This window comes from Protomyctophum parallelum (genome assembly GCF_964188405.1).
Source record: "Protomyctophum parallelum genome assembly, chromosome: 4".
NCBI lineage: Eukaryota > Metazoa > Chordata > Actinopteri > Myctophiformes > Myctophidae > Protomyctophum > Protomyctophum parallelum.
In genome coordinates, this window is record NC_139700.1 from 10,890,770 (window position 1) to 10,909,997 (window position 19,228).

At 46.5% G+C, this 19,228-nt stretch overlaps 2 protein-coding genes across 2 annotated transcripts; both read right to left on the reverse strand.

Annotated features, from left to right (window-relative positions):
* Positions 1–13,077: 13,077 nt before the first annotated feature.
* On the reverse strand, positions 13,078–15,336 carry LOC310858094 (E3 ubiquitin-protein ligase LRSAM1-like; the record flags this gene model as incomplete). The annotated part of the gene is made up of 1 exon (XM_083764151.1): positions 13,078–15,336. One exon carries the CDS (start codon positions 15,334–15,336, stop codon positions 13,078–13,080), a length of 2,259 nt encoding a protein of 752 aa, XP_083620277.1.
* A 1,742-nt stretch (positions 15,337–17,078) lies between these two features.
* LOC310858095 (proton-coupled zinc antiporter SLC30A1-like) lies at positions 17,079–18,185 on the reverse strand (the record flags this gene model as incomplete). The annotated part of the gene is made up of 1 exon (XM_083764152.1): positions 17,079–18,185. One exon carries the CDS (start codon positions 18,183–18,185, stop codon positions 17,079–17,081), a length of 1,107 nt encoding a protein of 368 aa, XP_083620278.1.
* Positions 18,186–19,228: the final 1,043 nt, after the last annotated feature.

Genomic DNA, 19,228 nt, shown 5'->3' on the forward strand with positions numbered 1-19,228 from the left:
GGCCTCCCAATTGGACTAGATTGGTTGAATCCTTAATTAAAAGGTTTGAGTTAGTGATGGCCACACCATCGGCATCGGCCAATATTTGCTGTTATCGGTCAATATCGGTATATCGGCAACTAAAACTGACATTAACCGATGGCAGTAGCCGATGTTTAGCTGTTGTTGATAAGCATACATTGTGCGTTGGCTACTGTATGTTGGTGTGTTGGTTATCTGCAGCCTACCAAGCTGTAGATTCTGAACATTTATTCCTTATATATTGAGATGTATTTATTTCCCTGGCACAAAAGGGGGAAATAAAAGGGAGACTGGGCAGTCTAAATACTTTAAAAGGTGACTGGGCAGTCTAAATACTTTAAAAGGTGACTGGGCAGTCTAAATACTTCCGTCATGGTATTATGCAGAGCCAGAGAGAGGAATAAGAAAGGAATTAAGGAGCTCTGGTCTGGTGCAGTGGTGGAAAAAGTAGTCAAATGTTTTACTTAAGTAAAACTATCAATCCTGCAATAAAGAAATACTCTAAATGTACTTATGTAAAAGTGCAAATGTTGTGGCATCAAAATGTACTTAAAGTACCAAAAGTTAAAAGTACTCATAATGCAGAAATGTCCCATTTCAAGTTTTCAAATAATATAAAAATCTTTTGAAAATATACAGTACTTGAGTACACGAACTATACGTTGCAACGTACTTGATCCTAGGCCAGAACACCATCTGCAGGCCAGGGCATACATTAACTATATACCAAAGCTTTCCAGTAAAACTGGAGAAAACCTTTTTTTAAGCCTCATTGAGAATAAGGCATGTCTGTCTTCATTTCTCTCTGTCTCTCTGTCTAGTGTCTGTCTCTCTGTGTGTGTGTGTGTGTGTGTGTGTGTGTGTGTGTGTGTGTGTGTGTGTGTGTGTGTGTGTGTGTGTGTGTGTGCGTGTTTGTGTGCGTGCGTGCGTGCATGCGTGCATGCGTGTTTGTGTGTGTGCGTGTGTGTGTGTGTGTATGTGTGCGTGCGTGTGTGTGTGCGTGCATGCGTGTCTCTAACTTTCTCTGTCTCCCTTTCTCTTTTGGCTCCATGTTGACATCACTCCAGCCCAGGTTGGTTTGTCTTTCATCTCTTTCTCTCTCATGGTGAAAGCATCACCCTTCTCTGTCACTGCTACACGTTGGACTAGTTGACCGCACACACATGTTCAAAGAAAAGACAGGTGTGTGTGTGTGTGTGTGTGTGTGTGTGTGTGTGTGTGTGTGTGTGTGTGTGTGTGTGTGTGTGTGTGTGTGTGTCAGTGTGTCTGTGTGTGCGCGTGTGACTGTGGCGGTGGGCTTTGAGTTTGCAGTAGGTGTGCGTCGTACAGCCTGACTCACCAGGTGAGTCAGCAACTTCAGTATGTGTGACCAAAGGGCCGGTACACACAAAGTGATGGGATACTTGCACGCGTGCGTGTGCGCACACACACACACACACACACACACACACACACACACACACACACACACACACACACACACACACACACACACACACACACACACACAAACAGGTGGTCCTTGGACCACTGGTGGTCCGTGGAGGTATTGCATGTTGTCCCTGTTGGAAAGGCCAAACCATTAGGCTGCCTCAGAGCCATATTTATTTTTGCCAACAGGCATGCAGAGGGCCTTTGATTGGACTGATTGAGACTGCATTACAGACACCTGTGCTGTTAATTATAATTTAGTGGATTCACCTTGCTCTGCAGCAGAGAGAGTTCCGTTTTCAGTTTGTGTTTGACAGAGCATAGCAATACACCTCCTTTTGACTGCGCGTCAATGACGATATACCACACACGTGTTACTTTTTACTACCTCATGCAAGTAAAGCAGAGCTACAGTACCCATAGCCCTGGAACATGACTGCCATGATGATTATCATGACAGTCATGCAGAAACTTTGCCCTGTTTTTTGCGCTCGCTGCATTTACAAGATTTCCGTATATATAAACATTCAGATTTCAAATATAAAGTACTCACAAAGTGTCCCACGGGTGTTAGTTAGTAGCAGCGCCAGCGATTAGAATTGCTGCATCCCGCATTGTTTAATAAAAAGCATTTTTGTCCGAGCTCCCCGGCTACTTTTTTCAAACGGGGTTCGTTTGGGAAATCCACAGTTGCACACCGGGAGCGCACTTGCCTATTAGTCTGTATTGGCAGCGCGGTCAGCGTACCTATATCGAACACACCGAGTGCCACCCTCCTCCCGACCGATAGGGGCGCGTAGTTGAAAGCCAATGGCAAAATAACACCTCGGATAAAAATGCTTTTTATTAAACAACGCGGGATGCAGAAATTCTAATCGCTGGAGCTGCAACTAACTAACACCCGTGGGACACTTTGTGAGTACTTTATATTTGAAATCTGAATGTTTATATATACGGAAATCTTGTAAATGCAGCGAGCGCAAAAAACAGGGTGAAGTTTCTTCATGACTCTCGTATGAATACGAAAGTCATGAACCATGGCTACAGTACCCAGTTCTGTGTTCTGAGTGTTCTTACTGACACACCAACATCCTACCTAATCAGCCTATACAGTCCTAGTTTCAACAGTCCCTAAATGACCATGCATTTATTGTATACTAATTTAATTTTCTTTCCACTAGTTGAGAAACCGTGAACTGAATGACCTGGTGACCTATGATGAGTCCATCCAGTAATTTACTATCAGTAGCCTACTTTAATTTACTATTGGTAATTTACTGACAAGTTGGAGGTCAGGAAATTCAACAGTAAAAGGGAGCTAGAATCTCAAGAGGGGAAAATGCACTGGATTGTCTGGTTGAGTTATTAGGAAATTATTAGCATTGGTTGTGAAACAGTGGGATGTATACACATGGGATGCATAGCAAGTGTTACAAAAACAATAGCCCAGATCCCCACCAGTGTTGTTTTTGGCAGCGAATTTAGATTTTAGTTTTAGTCACAGTCTCTTGAATAGTTTTCATTTAGTCTTAGTTACATTTTAGTCACCCATGGAATGTTAGTCTAGTTTTAGTTGACTATTATCATAACATTTTAGTCGACTAAATCTACAGTTGATTTAGTCGAACAAAATGTATTTTGGCGGGCCTTGATGCCGTCGGCTATTTTCACTTGCTGAAAATAGCCGATCTACAAGCCCACAACGCGTCGCACTGCGACGCGTTGTGAGCTTGTAGATCTATTTTCAGCATGTAACCAAGTGTAAAATGACTTCTACTGGATCTCTTGTCCACTATAGTCCCTTCCTAACATTTTAGTCTAGTTCACGATCAGTTGATAACCCCTGCACTATACAGCACGGCACTGGTTATATTATACATTATAGAAAAGATAAGCTAGTGCAATAAAATATAGACTAAAGATATTTAACTGCCAGTTTTCCTTACGCGCGCGCACGCACACACACACACACACACACACACACACACACACACACACACACACACACACACACACACACACACACAACTGATAGCAACTGATAAAGAAGGCAAACTCCCTCTTTCTTGGTCTTGGACTCAATAGCATTCTGACATACTGTAGTGACTCAGAGAGTTTAACAAATTAGTGGCCCTTTATTGAGTTTGGCAGGAGGTGGGGAGGTGGATGAAGGCACTGTGTGCCTATTAATGATCAGCTCTCCCCTCATAGTTGGAATATCTTGGCTCTTGCCATTTGGAACCGTATCAGTTGTTGTGTTTTGTTGTCAATTGACTGGTCAGCGTTGCATGGATGGAGACGGAGACTGAGAGGGTTTGACTCGGGAGATGTGGTTTGTTGGTTGTGGATGCCCCCTATTGATGCTGCTTGGATTTTGCAGCTAAAGATGAGGTGACATTAACAACATTCTCTGGTGACTGACACTGGGTTGATATAGGCATAGCATTTCCCGGAAGGAAATATTATGAAGAGCCGAAGCACTAGGTTTTAGAAAAATAACTTGTTTTGACATCCCTCTAGCCACAATCGATATGGTATCTATAACCTTTGTCATACAAGTGCTTGTCAGGGATTGAACTGTCTAACCTATATGCAGTTGCGCGGCTCAAGACGTTTTCAATTTTCCACATTTGTCTGTGAGAGGTGATCCTGTAACACCCACGGCAAAGAATCCATAATTCAACACCAGGTTTTCTTCTTAGATGAACACATGTATTTCACATTCATACCTACAGGCTTTTGGCCGGCGACGTTCATTCCAAGCGTGCAATCCTCTCCGAGGTCGAACGATCGCATACATAACCCTGGACATGAGTTGAATAAGATTTGTTTTTCCATCTGCTGTAACAGCAGGGTTCTGGCAGCCCTCCCCCATCCCCCTCCTGCCTCCTCCGCCTCATTGTACCCCCTGGCACACACACAGTAAAGATGGGTACAGAGATCACTGTGGGCCATACATCTGGTAATGGCTCGGGCGGGCTGGCCTGGCACACACACGCACACACACACATCTGGATGCAGCAGCCTTGGCACTGCACACAGAGGGAATGATCCTTCAGCTTCAGTTTGGCAGGCTGGACAAAAATCTGACTATAGTGCAAATAAAAGTCGGAGCTGGACAGGCTTCTATTCTACATTCTATTTGAAACATCGTTTAAGGTGGTGTTGGTTATTCAGGGGAGGTTTTGTCCAGTGTGGACTATTCTTAAGGTTTTTAACTCTCATAAATTTTTGGGATCTGCCCAGCAAACCAAACCACGGCATTTATACTATGCTGCCTCGAGCAACTCCACTGCAGCACTTGAGTGAGGTGAGAGATTTGGCCAGCAGGTTTGGGGATTTAAACCAGTTTCTCCTTGTCGCAAGCCAAACATATGGCTTGAAATGAAACAGGTGAAATGAAGCACATCCACCTCCGAACACAACCGAAGCACTGAGAAGTATCGACAAACACTACAGCACAGTAGGCCTACTGGTGGTTCAAAAGTACAAGCTAGACCAAAAACACATCAGCCTGCAGGATTTATACAGTATACTGTAAATCTGGATGGGCCCAGATTCAATCTGGCAGAGCCCCAACATACTACTACATGTGTAGTGCATTCATACAGTAGGTCCTGTAGTGGTTCCCAAGCTTATCAGGTCGAGGCCCAAAAGAGAGATTAGACGTTTGCGAGGGACCCAAGCTAGTGAAAATAGCAGATCTACAAGCGCACAACGCGTCGCTTCGTGCTGCGTTGCGGACTTGTAGATTGGATATTTTCACTACTTTTCTACTACTTAAACATTTGTTTTCTAATTTATAGAATTCGATTCTTTATTTTATTTAATCATGACATTGATTGTCTACTATTCAGGCTCGATGATGCTTCCTCAGGCGAGTCGGCGGCACATTAGTTCAATGGATCTCAGGCATTTATCATTTATCATTTGTTTTCAATTCGTGTTTTTTGGGAATGTTTTTTTCTTGTAATTTGATTTTATAATATTAATTAAAAACAAAAAACAAAATAATAAAGTGACCAATGAAATTGTGTCTACGACCCACAAATGGGTCCCGACTCCCGAGCCCTGCAGTGATCCACACTGTCCAGTCTATCTTACGGCACACTGTCCTGTCTGTATAAAGCTCCAGCTGCATGAGCCAGCAGACAGCACCAGATAATACTGTCATGAGGTAACTCTGGTCCTCATGGCACTGCCACTGTGGACTTTGATGTGCTGCCAGGAGGAAGGACTTGTTCACAATGATACTTGGAACAGGACAGAGAGAGAGAGAGAGAGAGAGGCCCAACAGGGGGACTCAGACAGTTGCTCGGAAAGGCATAACAATAATGACGCTTTGCACACAAAAGCCAAACTCCACTTCATCATCACGATGTTCAATATCTTGCCGATTAGGTGCCCTGTTGAATCTTCTGGGTGATAATGATCTTTAAGCGAGGACAATGTGATGAGTATCCTCCACACTGCAGTGACTAACCAGCGGCATCAGGGGGTGAGTCACAGAAGGCCCTTTTCTTTTCACATCAAGTGAAACTGAGTCGGACTCTCTTTGGGCCCCCAGAGGTAATGAGTAGCTAGCTCCCGTGTCTGTCAACACAAAGACAGCGTCGCAGGTCATGCCGCTACTACAGTGGGCAGTTTACAGGGTTTTCAGATGCCTGTGTGTGTGTTTGGTCCATCAGCAGTGCTTTTATTGTCCTGCCTCTGAAACGTTATGATGATTCAACCACTCAGGCTGTGGTGGGTGCCTCACCGAGGCAGACTTGCCGCGCATTAGCCTCGGCGACCTTACAGGCGTATATATGCAAAGGCTAAAACGAATTTGGATTTATAATTTAGCATTTTATGTAGACATAGCACTCTATAATGTATATACTCACAGCCTCACTGTGCAGATGGTGGTTCTAGAAGAAGAAAAAGGAAAACACACGCAGCGGCGTTGAGTGACCGGACTACAGGACTATAGACCCAGTAATGGATAATGATAGAGGTCGATAATAGCACCGTGTGAGTTTAGCGTTTCTCTCTGACAGTGGGTGGAACAGAAAGAACGGCGAGAGGCAGACAGAGTATACAGTCCTATCATGAGATGACGTGGGAATGGATTACTGTCATTGCATCTCCTCCAGTGCTGCGGCCTTGTGTGTAATGAGAGCATAATAATACAGTAGCAACATGAGCACTCAGGTGACCCCAATGAAGCAAATACACTAATACAGCCAGGGCCCCCTGACTGTTGACACTGCACTATGTGAGCCGCGGCTCAGAGCCTTTTCAAAGGGGGGATAAATTACAGTGTGAGAGGGATGGAAAGGTTAAGCCTACTGTACAGAGGCTTAGCACGGCTCCCCTGCAGCTCTGGCCAAAGCGCCGATCATTCACAGGCAATCGCAGGCGTAGTGTTAACAGAATGTAACCTGTTACTTAACCCATTCTGACCTGAGATCAGATTCTGAAAATGTCCGTTTGAAAATGACAGTTTCCTGAAAAAGCCATGTTTATATGTCAGTCGTTCTTCGATTCTTCAAAAATAGCAGACCCACAAGCTCGTAGCGCGCCACTCGGTGGCGCGCTATGAGCTTGTGGATCTGCTATTTTTCAATAGCTAAAGCACAACATAATGCTAACAACCAAAAGGGGTTCCCGCCCCAAAATGGGTTGTCGTTGTGCCTATTTTGGGTGTCATTATATAGGTGAACGATGTCCCAAAAGTTTCAAAACATTTCAAAATATTCGACTTGTGAGCTCATTTCTCTCTCTCTCTCTGTGTGTGTGTGACGTGCGTGCGCGCGTGCATCAGGTACTGTATATATACAGGCATCCAAGGTACACATGGTGTCAAGATGATACTGTATCAGTTAATAGAGCTGATGGTCTGTGCATGGTGACCATGGAAAACTACAACATGACGTCACGTTGCGGTGGTAAGCGACTCACCACTCACCCAAACACATCTCTCTGTTTTTACTAATAACACCGTTTCGGTGGTCACCTTATCACCTAAAACTGGAGTGTGAATAGGCCTTAAAGAAAGCGTGTGACTCTTCATGACGTGCTCGGTGTGTCCCTGAACACAGTAATGCACGGGACAGTTAAGGCTTGCAGTGTTAGTTTACAGTAACTCTGTGGGTGTACAGTAACTCTGAGGGTGTACAGTAACTCTGAGGGTATACAGGCCCATTTTGTACCATTAGGTACACTTGTAGATGTACAATAACGTCTTAAGGTGCACCACCTGTGCTGATGTTTTGTCAAACTCTTTCCCCAAGGCCTCCCTTTCTCTCCCTCTGCCTTCTTCTTTGTCTCTGCCCCCTTTCCTTTGTCCGCCTACTTTAAGAATGAAGAATAATGCACATTACATGAGGTTTATGTCAGTGTGTTACTTAGGTTACATGATATCTGTTTTGCTAGCAGCATGAAAGAGAATATGACTCATGCCTTGCATATTGTGTGAAGCTTATCTCTGCGAAGCTGAACTCTGCAATATAGTACTAGAACACCATCTAGTGGGGCAGGCACACACACACACACACACACACACACACACACACACACACACACACACACACACACACACACACACACACACACACACACACACACACACACACACACACACACACACACTTATAGGACATGCTGTAGTAGTTATGACTGCCCTAATGTACGCCTTCACATGTATTACACATTTATAACAAATAGTCAAGTGTAACAAAACATTAAAATGGCACCAAACGAAAACAGGTGCAGTTTTTCGACTTTGTTCCACTTGATTTCCATTGTTTACAGACAAAAAGTTAAAAAGAAAAGTAAAACATGACATTTTCTAATTTTCCCACTTTTAATTTGAAGAGAAAACACGAATTATATATTAGTGCCCTCACTGCCCTGACCCCTGACCCCTGCCCTGGCAGAAACCTGTGTTCCGAATTACCACATTTTCTAGTTATGAAATCAAATCAAACCTTATTTGATGATGATGAATGTATTTGTACATGGTGCTTTTCTAAACATAATAGTAACAAAGTGCTTTAGTATTTTTATTTAGTACAATACATAATGTATAACAAGTGCAATTCAATGCGCTGTTGAACAATATATAAAAAAGTAAAAAGAAAGGAAAGAAACAAACAATAACAGCAGTAATGATAATAATTGTAGCAAAAGATGGTCAAGAAATGAACTGATGATTATAAATTAATTAAAGTCCAAAGACAGAACTGACAGAACAATACAAGAACACAAAAACAGGTTTAGTTAGTTTCCCATGGGCGGGAACCCCTTTTGGTGTTAGCATTATGTTGTGCTTTAGCTATTGAAAAATAGCAGATCTACAAGCTCATAGCGCGCCACCGAGTGGCGCGCTACGAGCTTGTAGGTCTGCTATTTTAGAAAAATCGAAGAACGACTGAAATAGAAACATAGCTTTTTCAGAAAACTGTCATTTTCAAACAGACATTTTTTTTTATCTGATCTCAGGTCAAAATGGGTTAACAACACACTGGCTTGCAGGAATCTTCATGGCACCCAAATACATAGTTTTGAACTCATTGGTTGGTGAACATTATACTGCTGTTATGTGTATGTGCATGCCAGTGTTGACTCTTGTCTCCATGTGAGATCTTTTCCAGTTCTGTCATCATTTGCCGGGCCCGTGAGGATCTCTAGTTGCATGGCCTGCTGTCTCGTCACCTCCTAACTGTAACTTATGGCTCAGATGTGCATTCAGACAGGTAGGAAGAACACATCCACGACCAGGTGAAGCAGCCACAACTCTATAAGAGAGGGAATCAATGGATTCATTTGAGAACCTGGAGACATTACCATTAAACTGTACACAATGCTTCATAATTACAAAAGGACACTTACGGTGGATATTCCCATAGCCTATAAAAAAATAGAAAGAGATCTACATTTACTCATAATGCATCTTTCAATTGCACAAAATGTGTGCTTATCTTAATTATATTATGCTATTAAGGTAGCCTTAACCCATTTGTGTTAGCATTATGTTATGCTTTAGCTATTGAAAAATAGCAGATCTACAAGCTCATAGCGCGCCACTGAGTGGCGCGCTACGAGCTTGTAGGTCTGCTATTTTTTTTGAAAAATCGAAGAAAGACTGACATAGAAACATAGCTTTTTCAGAAAACTGTCAGGATGTAGAAGACACATTTTTTTTTAATCTGATCTCAGGTCAAATTTGAACACAGTGCCCAGGCCGTAGCGTAACGGTCTGGGCACCGGACTGGTAATCCAGTCGCAGTGTGCCGCGGGTTCGACTCCCGGACCCGACACGGCCTTTACTGCATGTCTTCCCCCATCTCTCTCCCGTTTCCTGTCAGCCTACTGTCTGTCCCTTCAAAAATCAATAAAAGGCGTAAGCCGCAAAAAAATATCTTAAAAAAAAAAAAAAAAAAATTGAACACAGTATTTGAATACAGTAGATGAAAAATCGACTTACCTCGGAGCATCATGCGTCATGTTTGTATTGAAATAGGGCCTGCAACAGCAAGCAGATATTAAATTTGCATGACAACACCGGCGATGGGTATAACACCGAATTTTAGCTCTTTTGTGAGCTCATACCGCTACGAAATCTACTTACACGGAAGTATCATTTGATTGGAAGTTCCTGTGGAAAGAAAGCTCAATAAGTTATACTTGAATATCCATATACAGTACAACATTCTTTTTGAGGGGCGCTAGCTCCTCCTATGCACAGCTTTGTGTGTAGGACTTTAGACTTGAAGAATCAGCTTTCTTTTCCCATGCAGAGATTTCTGCGACAGAGTTTTATTGTATTCAGCAGCACATGCTTTGTGATATTGTACCGTGAAATGTGAAGGATTTGTCAGGACTCACCATGTAGAGTTACCCAGGGTGTTGTTCACTGGAGGGACACTGAGTTCATCATAGTTTCTAAAGGCAAAAGAAAGAACAGACAGCATTACTCTCATTTGTATCACCAATGGTCATTCCTGAAATCACAATATAACACTGAATTTATCGTTACGTCCCATTTTAGCCTATACGAGATTATATTCTTGCTCTTCAACATTGCAGCAACGATAAAAACAGCACAAATATTGATAAAATAAAATAACAACGGAAACAGTAATAAAATAAAAAATAAATACAGAACAACATTGTATAGTAGTAGTAGTAGTACATTTGTTGTTTTCTCATTTCATTGTGTATTCTTCCCTCGTTACAATGACTGCCAATGTGTAACACGGTTTTAACTCTTGTGAGCTTATGGAAATACTTACATGAAAGCAGAGGAACTAGTATCATTAGTCATCGATTGTGACTTACTGTAGAAAGAGAGTAAAAAAACAAACATGCATGCGTCTTTTTATAATGTGTGAGAGTGTGTATATAAATTATAATAATTTTTAGTGTATATACACTATATATTTTGTATTTGTTTTTAGTGTTTGACAAATTCATATTTCTGATTGAATATTGTTCTCTCTTTAGGCTCTATATTTAAAACAATATCTATACCTGACATCGTGTTCTGGAGGAACTGGAAGTCCACCGGTGCAGCCCAGTAGGACACTGAAGAACAACCACACAGGAGGACACATAATCTACTGCTGTTTGGACCCAGAATAACTGGTGAGAGAGTTCTGCCTAGAACCTTTATGCCCACCTTTTATATAATCTAGTCTGTCCTCTCCAACGACCTTGTCAAATTAATCTGCGTGAATGAATCAAATGTGTGGGAAACTTAATCAACAGCCCCCAGATCAGCACTGGCACAGTAGGATGGGCCCGCCCCGGCTGCCATCAACAGCCCCCAGATCAGCACTGGCACTGTAGGATGGGCCAGATCAATGTTTGTCCCCAGCTGACTGAAGGACATGGGAAACGAACATTCCTGTCCAATACAATGAATTAGTCCTTCGCAGAGTTCTTCAAATATTTACCAGTTGACATCATCAAGAGGTTTTTTTTAAGGGTATTATTCGCATGAAAGAATCTCCCCACAGTGTGTAGAGACCTTTTTGCACCTTCGGGGGGTGCTAAAACTATATAAATGGCCATCTCAAAAGACAAACAATAAACATGTGCCATCTCTTTTGCAGCATGAGAGCGTGAAAACTAAACGTGGTTTAATTTTAAACTCTCAAGAGTTAAAGATCTATATGACATAAGGAACGGGGTAGAGTGGACCCGGGCTCCCCCACAGTTAGTGTCGACGTGTCCTTGAGCAAGACTCTGAACCCCTAATTGCTCCTGATATGCAGGTTTGTTTTGCATGGTTTCCTGTCATCAGTGTATGAGTTGTGTGTGTGTGTGTGTGTGTGTGTGTGTGTGTGTGTGTGTGTGTGTGTGTGTGTGTGTGTGTGTGTGTGTATGTGATGCGCACTCTCTCTCTCTCTATATATATATATATATATATATATAGCATATATATATAGCACCTTGGATAAAGGCGCTACAGTATATAAATGCAGGGGACAGACAGATACAGAGATCTCCATATATGGGCATAAAAGGCTGACAGACCTCAGATCAAGTCTACCTACAGGTATTTAAAAAAAAAGTGTGTGGGCTATTCTTGGTGAATGTTCCCCCCCAGAATATGGACGATGGGGTTCATGTGGTTAAACGCAGTATAAAAGAGATCTTCAGTCGGGATTAATGGAAACAAATGTTCTCTCTAGTGTTCCTCGTGATATACTGTATATCTTTTAAAGATATATTTTAACGACATATTTACTTACTGTTAATATGACAAAGGTGCTAAAAAGTAACAATGTAATTCGGGGGTGCCGTAGATGAAAAAGCAGTTTACAGGGTTGACCTGCATGTGCCAAAAAATGTTTGAGAACCACTGCTTTAGAAGGAGCTGCTCCAGAGGTACATTAAGAACCACTGCTTTAGAAGGAGCTGCTCCAGAGGTACATTAAGAACCACTGCTTTAGAAGGAGCTGCTCCAGAGGTACATTAAGAACCACTGCTTTAGAAGGAGCTGCTCCAGAGGTATATTAAGAACCACTGCTTTAGAAGGAGCTGCTCCAGAGGTATATTAAGAACCACTGCTTTAGAAGGAGCTGCTCCAGAGGTACATTAAGAACCACTGCTTTAGAAGGAGCTGCTCCAGAGGTATATTAAGAACCACTGCTTTAGAAGGAGCTGCTCCAGAGGTACATTAAGAACCACTGCTTTAGAAGGAGCTGCTCCAGAGGTACATTAAGAACCACTGCTTTAGAAGGAGCTGCTCCAGAGGTACATTAAGAACCACTGCTTTAGAAGGAGCTGCTCCAGAGGTACATTAAGAACCACTGCTTTAGAAGGAGCTGCTCCAGAGGTACATTAAGAACCACTGCTTTAGAAGGAGCTGCTCCAGAGGTATATTAAGAACCACTGCTTTAGAAGGAGCTGCTCCAGAGGTACATTAAGAACCACTGCTTTAGAAGGAGCTGCTCCAGAGGTACATTAAGAACCACTGCTTTAGAAGGAGCTGCTCCAGAGGTACATTAAGAACCACTGCTTTAGGAGCTGCTCCGGAGGTACATTAAGAACCACTGCTTTAGAAGGAGCTGCTCCAGAGGTACATTAAGAACCACTGCTTTAGAAGGAGCTGCTCCGGAGGTACATTATCATTCAGAGCTGGTAGAGACGTACGCGCTGGGCGATGTTGTTGCGACACAGAGGGCAGTCGCGCAGAGCGTCGCCGCACGCCCGACAGCAGCAGACGTGACCGCATGGCAGGAAGACGACCCGAGGCGCGGCGTCCATGCACACCACGCACTCACCAGGCCCACCCGGGCCATCGCCAGAACCACCCGGTCCCTCCACAGGGACAGGGTTGGAGGCAGACGGGACTGACCCGTGCTCCGGGAGTACGCGGTATGGCGGCGGTGACGCAGGAGGATATGTAGCCCAGGAAGAGGAAGCCTCTTCTTCCCCCGCCCGCTGCTGCTGGGTTGCCTTAACGTCGTCGTCGTCGTTGTCGTCGTCATGCACTGTAGGAAGAAAGTGCTGCTCGGCCCAGTTCAGCAGCGCTTGCTGGACGCCCGCCTCGCCGATGCCCAGCTCGCCGAGGTCGGAGGCGGTCATGCGACGCAGGGCTTCGCCGCCGGTCACGCGGTGATGAGCCAGGACGGGCAGGTAGTGCTGAGCCGACAGCGCGGACAACAGGGAGACCAACGCGGGGTCCACCACGGCCTCCAGCGCGCGCAGCTCCGACGGCTTGGACTGGAGCAGCCTCTGGTACTGGAGCATCCAGTAGTTCTGCCGGCCGGCGGCCGACGCTCGCTCCATCTCGGCCAGATGCTGCTTCAGCTCCGTCTCCCTCTGGTCCTTCTGCTTCAGCAGCTGCTGTAAGGAGCGGCTGAGAGCCGGCCGCTGCTTCTCCAGCTCCTCCCGCACGTCCTCGCTGTCCATGTCGCGTCTCTCGAGCTCCAGCTTGCTCAGCTGCATCAAGCGGGCCTCCACGAGCCCGATCTGCAGGCGGATGTAACTGTGCACGCCGTCCTTCTTCAGCTGCAGGGCCTCGAAGGCGGCCTTCTGCAGCTCCTCCTCTTCCAGGATGCGCCCGACGGCCTTGGACTTGTCCAGCTGCCGCAGAGAGAGCGCCAAGTCGAGCGTCCGGTCCAAACTCTGAGCGCTCCTGCAAGCCTCGGACGCGGCGCCGCGTCTGCGCCGGTCGTTGGCCTCCTGGAGGAGGTCCGTGGCGCGTCCGTCCGACAGCATCCGCTGCATGGCCGCCGCGACCTCCCTCTTCCGCAGGGAAGCGGCCTCTTCCTGCGTGACGGCGGTCAGCCGCTCGACGCGGATCCGATCTTCCTCCAGCGCCCGAAGGGCCTCGGCGTTCCTCTTCTGCTGGTCCACGTCCGTCAGCCGGTCGTCGACGCGACCGCCGAGGCCGTCCTCGGCCCGACGGACCGCCTCCAGCAGAGACAGCCTGTCGGCCTCCTGGACCTTCTGCTGCCGCGAGACGCCCTGCTCCGCACGCTGCTGCTCCCGCCGCACCGCCTGGAGGAGGTCCTCCTTGTGAGAGCTGCTGGCCAGGAGGAGCTGAGCGTGCTCCCTGCGCATCTCCTCCTCCAGGCGGCACTCTGCGGCCAGCATCTCCTTCTGCTTGCGCTCCTTCCTCTTCTCGTACTCGTCGAATGTGAATGTGCTCTGCCACGCCTGCTGCTGCGTGCTGTCGGCGTCGTTGCATTTGCTGCGGTCGCTGCTGCCGCTGCTGCTCTCCAGCGCCGACAGGAGGTACAGAGACGGAGGACGGTACTCCTCTCCCAGCTCGGCGCACAGGAACCTCTGGACGTCCTCTGTGCCGCCGGCACACACGCTGGCCGGCGGATACGACATGGCCCCGGCGTCGAGCGCCAGGCTCTCCAGCGTGCGCACGCGGCCGAGGGATTTGGGAAGGCGGCGGACGGCGTTGCCGCTCACGTCCAGGATGCGCAGGTTGCTCAGGCGGCCGACGGAAGAGGGCAGTTCGGCGAGGCGGTTCGCCCTGACGTCGAGCGTCTGCAGGAGCCGGAGGTCACCGATGGAGTCCGGCAGGGACTCCAGCTGGTTCTTGGCCACGTTCAGAAACTGCAGCGACGACAGCGTGCCGATGTCATCGGGGAGGGACGTCAGCCTATTGCTGTGCAGATCTAGTACCTTGATGGTGGACAGAGCGCTGATATCGCATCCTCTGGGCAACAGGGACTTCAGTTTATTTCCGTGGAGGATGAGAGCCTTCTTCCGAACGACGCGGCATGTGGAGAGGGCGCTGGACGGCACCTCTGACAGCTCACAGGCTGAGATGTCCAGGACGTCATCGGCTCCCACCTCTTTGGACGCACACAGCTGATGCTCCAGTCGTTTCCTGGAGTCCTTCTTGCTGGTGAAGGACCACAGAGGCATCGTCAATAATGTCCAAGTAATGATGACGCCCGTGGCAGTCACCTCGTCACGGGACGTTAAGACTGCGTGTGTTATACAGTCTGTGATGTCACGGACAAATCAGCCAAGCATCATGGTGACATCATAGAATAGATGATGTCATACATATCCATATTTGGGCACTGCAGTGGAGGACGTCCATGTTTGTTAAACTTCTTTTTTAGCAGCTTGCTCAGGGATCGACGGGGTCATGACGTCTGACGTCTCTCTCTGATCTGATCTGTACAGTATGTCATTAACAACAGACTGATGTTAGTACTGTGCAATGTTACAATTGTTCTGGATCTTTCAGGAACGCCTGGCTTTGTGCATGCGCCCCGTCACATCATATGGCAGCCCAGTTCTATGGACTTTTAATGTTTGTGTACAATGTTTTGGGTGTGATTTTTACTACTACTAGGCCTATACTTAGGTCTTTTGACAGTGTCGAGAAACCTGGAAATGTCGCTCGTAACAGGCCTTTGATGCTTGGCTGATTTCCTGTCTTCCCTTTCTGGTGTTAATTCATCCGCAAAACATCATTGACAGTGTCATTTGCTTCTGCCATGTTTCATTTGTTTGTTTACTATGCTTGATAGTTGGCGATGTATTGCTGTACGGTATCCGAGGGGCAAGGTACCTCTAGAATACCTTGACATCTAAAAGACTACGCCCATTGACTACAGCTCCAAATGTGATTGGCTGATCAAACTGTCACTCCACACCTGGGCTCCCGTTAAAGTGTATTTGGCCAGGGCATGCTAGAATACCCTCAATGGAGGAAAGTCTGCCCAGAGACTTGTTAAAAGAAATCTCCGATTGGCTGTTATTCTCTCCTGTACAAAAACGCTCCAATGCGCAGTGAATGGGGCGAAAATAACTTTACAGATTAGCGACACAAACTATTTTTAGTATACATTTGATAAAAAATATATATATTCAAAAAAGCATTATTTTCTTTCTTCTGAGGATCCCAGGGCCTCTGAATATTGAAGGCCCTGAAAATTCGCCATTGAAATCACACTTGTGTGAAGTGAGGGGAGCTCTTATCATACATCATACATCAACCAATAAAATCATCACATTCCGTGCTACAAACACAAACCTGTGCATAGGATGGGCTAGCGCCCCTCAAAAAAAAAAAAAAAAAAAAAGAGAAAGTAAAAACAACTTATTTTGTCATGGCCAATGACAGTGCCACCATTCCCGGCTAAAAAACAAAAACAAACAACAAAAGACAACCAAAAAGCCCTAGCTGAAACAGCCTGCAAATTGTGGACCAGCATCCAACAACTTGTGGACCATGCAGCATGTCGGGGGGCGGCTGTGGCTCAGGAGGTAGAGCAGGTCATCCAATTATCCCTGGGTCGGCGGTTCGAATCCCGGCTCCTCCTGTCCACATGTCGAAGTGTCCTTGAGCAAGACACTGAACCCTACATTGCCTCCAATGAGTCGGTCGCTGTAAGCTTGCCACCATTGGTGTGTGAATGTGAGAAGTGAGGACGCTGGCGTCGACTGTTCGCCTCTTCACCTCCCAATGTATGAATGAATGAACCATTGTAAAGAACTTTGAGCACTTGGAAAAGCGCTATAAAAATGCAATTCATTAGTATTAATATTAAGTAGTTTCTGGACCTGTTCATCTCAGACACCATTCCACCTCTCTAGTGGTCATTCTCGTACCCTATGGTCCATTCCACCTCTCTAGTGGTCATTCTCGTACCCTATGGTTCTTGTGCCGCGTCCTGGTCGGCTCCGTTCTCCCCGTTGCTGCAGCACAGGCTGGGAGCACACTGGGTCCGACATGGGAGCTCACAGTCCCGCAGCGACTCCGAGTTGAACGTGACAAACTCCGGCTGGATGGTGGTGGCGTGGATGCCCTCGTGGTGGAAGAAGTCCTTGATGCGCTTGGCCACGTCCATGTAGGAGGCGGGGTCGTGGCACTTGACGTGCGCCGTGGCGATGACGCGGCTGCCCGCCAGCTGCCAGATGTGCAGCTCGTGGATGGCCAGCACGCCGTCCAGGCCCAGCAGGCGCTCGTTGAGGCCGTTCACGTCGATCTGCTTGGGCACCGTCTGCAGGAGGATGAGCATGGCCTCCTTCAGCAGGGGGTAGGTGAAGTACAGCATGAGGCCCACGGTGATGAAGACGAGGCAGGGCTCCATGTAGAGCACCCAGCAGGGGCCGGCCATCTTGGTGCCGGGGCCCGGCAGCAGCATGGTGCCGTTGCCGTGGACCCCCGTGTGGCCGTGGCCGGCGTGGCACGGGTTGATGCAGTCCTCGCCCTCGACGCAGGGCTGCCACACGTAGGTGAAGATCAGGGCGTTGAACACCACCACCACGGAGACCATGAAGTCGCCCAGCACGTGCAGGAAGACCCCGCGGATGTTGAGCTGGGCGGTGGCGGAGTCCTGGCCGCAGGCGTTGTTGTCCTTGTCCTGGTACGGCGAGATGGCCTTCATCTCGTTCCCTGCCAGGCTGTTGTTGTTGTTGTTCTTACTCTTGTTCTTGTTGCCGTGCGAGTGACCGCCGTGGGAGTGACTGTGCCCGCCGTGGCGGAACAGGAAGATCCCCATGAGGTTGACGAGAAGCCCCAAGATACCCACGGCGAGCAGCAACGAGGGATTGTCTATTTCGTGGGGTTCGAAGATGCGCTCGGTGGCTTCCATGACGATGGTGGCGCACAGCGCGTAAAGGAACACGGCGTTGACCAGCGCTCCCATCACCTCAGCCCGGATCCATCCGTACGTGTTCCTGTCCGTTGATTGCTTCCTCCCGGCGAGCCGCACGGCAAACAGAGCCACGATATGCGCGATAACATCAGATAGCATGTGGAAAGAATCCGCCAGCAGCGTTAGAGATCCGGTGATCTGACTGACCACCAATTCCACGACGAAGAACCCAAAAGTAAATGTGAGCATGCATATCAGCCGTAGACTATTCGACCAAGCCATTTTCCGTTCCGAAACGACCCTTGGGGTCAATTCAAGTTCTGTGGAAGGTAATTAGTTATCTACAATCAGGGCTTATCAAATCCAGCAAGGTGCAGCAGTCTGTCCTTGTTACACAAACAATAATGTAACGTGCCTCTGTCTTTTATATGGTCAATTTGTATGTTATGATAACGTCATTTGATGTCACAATGTGATTATTAGTGTAATGAACGGGAAAAAAATCCAACACATTCAAAATCAAACAATGTGAGCATGGGGAGCCACACTCAGCTCCCTATATGGGCATAAAGGGGGGGCGTGGCCCTCCTTTAACAACAACGAATCATCTTCTTTCGTGCGTCATCAGATGTCCATCTCAGTAGCATACAGCCACGCCTTCGTCTCAGGTTCCAAGAACTTGTTTGTTTCGTAAGCATTTTGTCTTGTGAAGTTTTTACCTGACCTATTTGTGCAGGTCAATATATTTAGTTTTTCTTCTTGTTGTGTTATTGAGGGCCCTCCTATATACAGGTTTAATGTTTGTTTTTAGTTCAATGTTTGTTTTAAAAACGCCATCGACAATGACGAGAAATTAATGTTTGTTTTGTCCCTAACACAAACACCGTTTTGACACTGTTTGTCTTACAAAAGACGTATAGGCTACTTTTTGTCTAGCTTTTAGTGTATATGTGCAAACACAAACTTTGTCCTACACAAACATTAAATGCCATTGAATTTGACAATGAATGGACAATTTTGAGTGTTCGTGTAAGCACAAACATTGAAGACGAAGGTGAAGACACAAATTCTGATTGGCCGGAATGAGATGATTTATGATGATGTACGATAAGCACGCCCCTCACTTCACACGGGTGTGATTATTTCTATACTTGTATACACGTTTTCCCTTTGTCTAACAGTGTATAATGATATATACACAC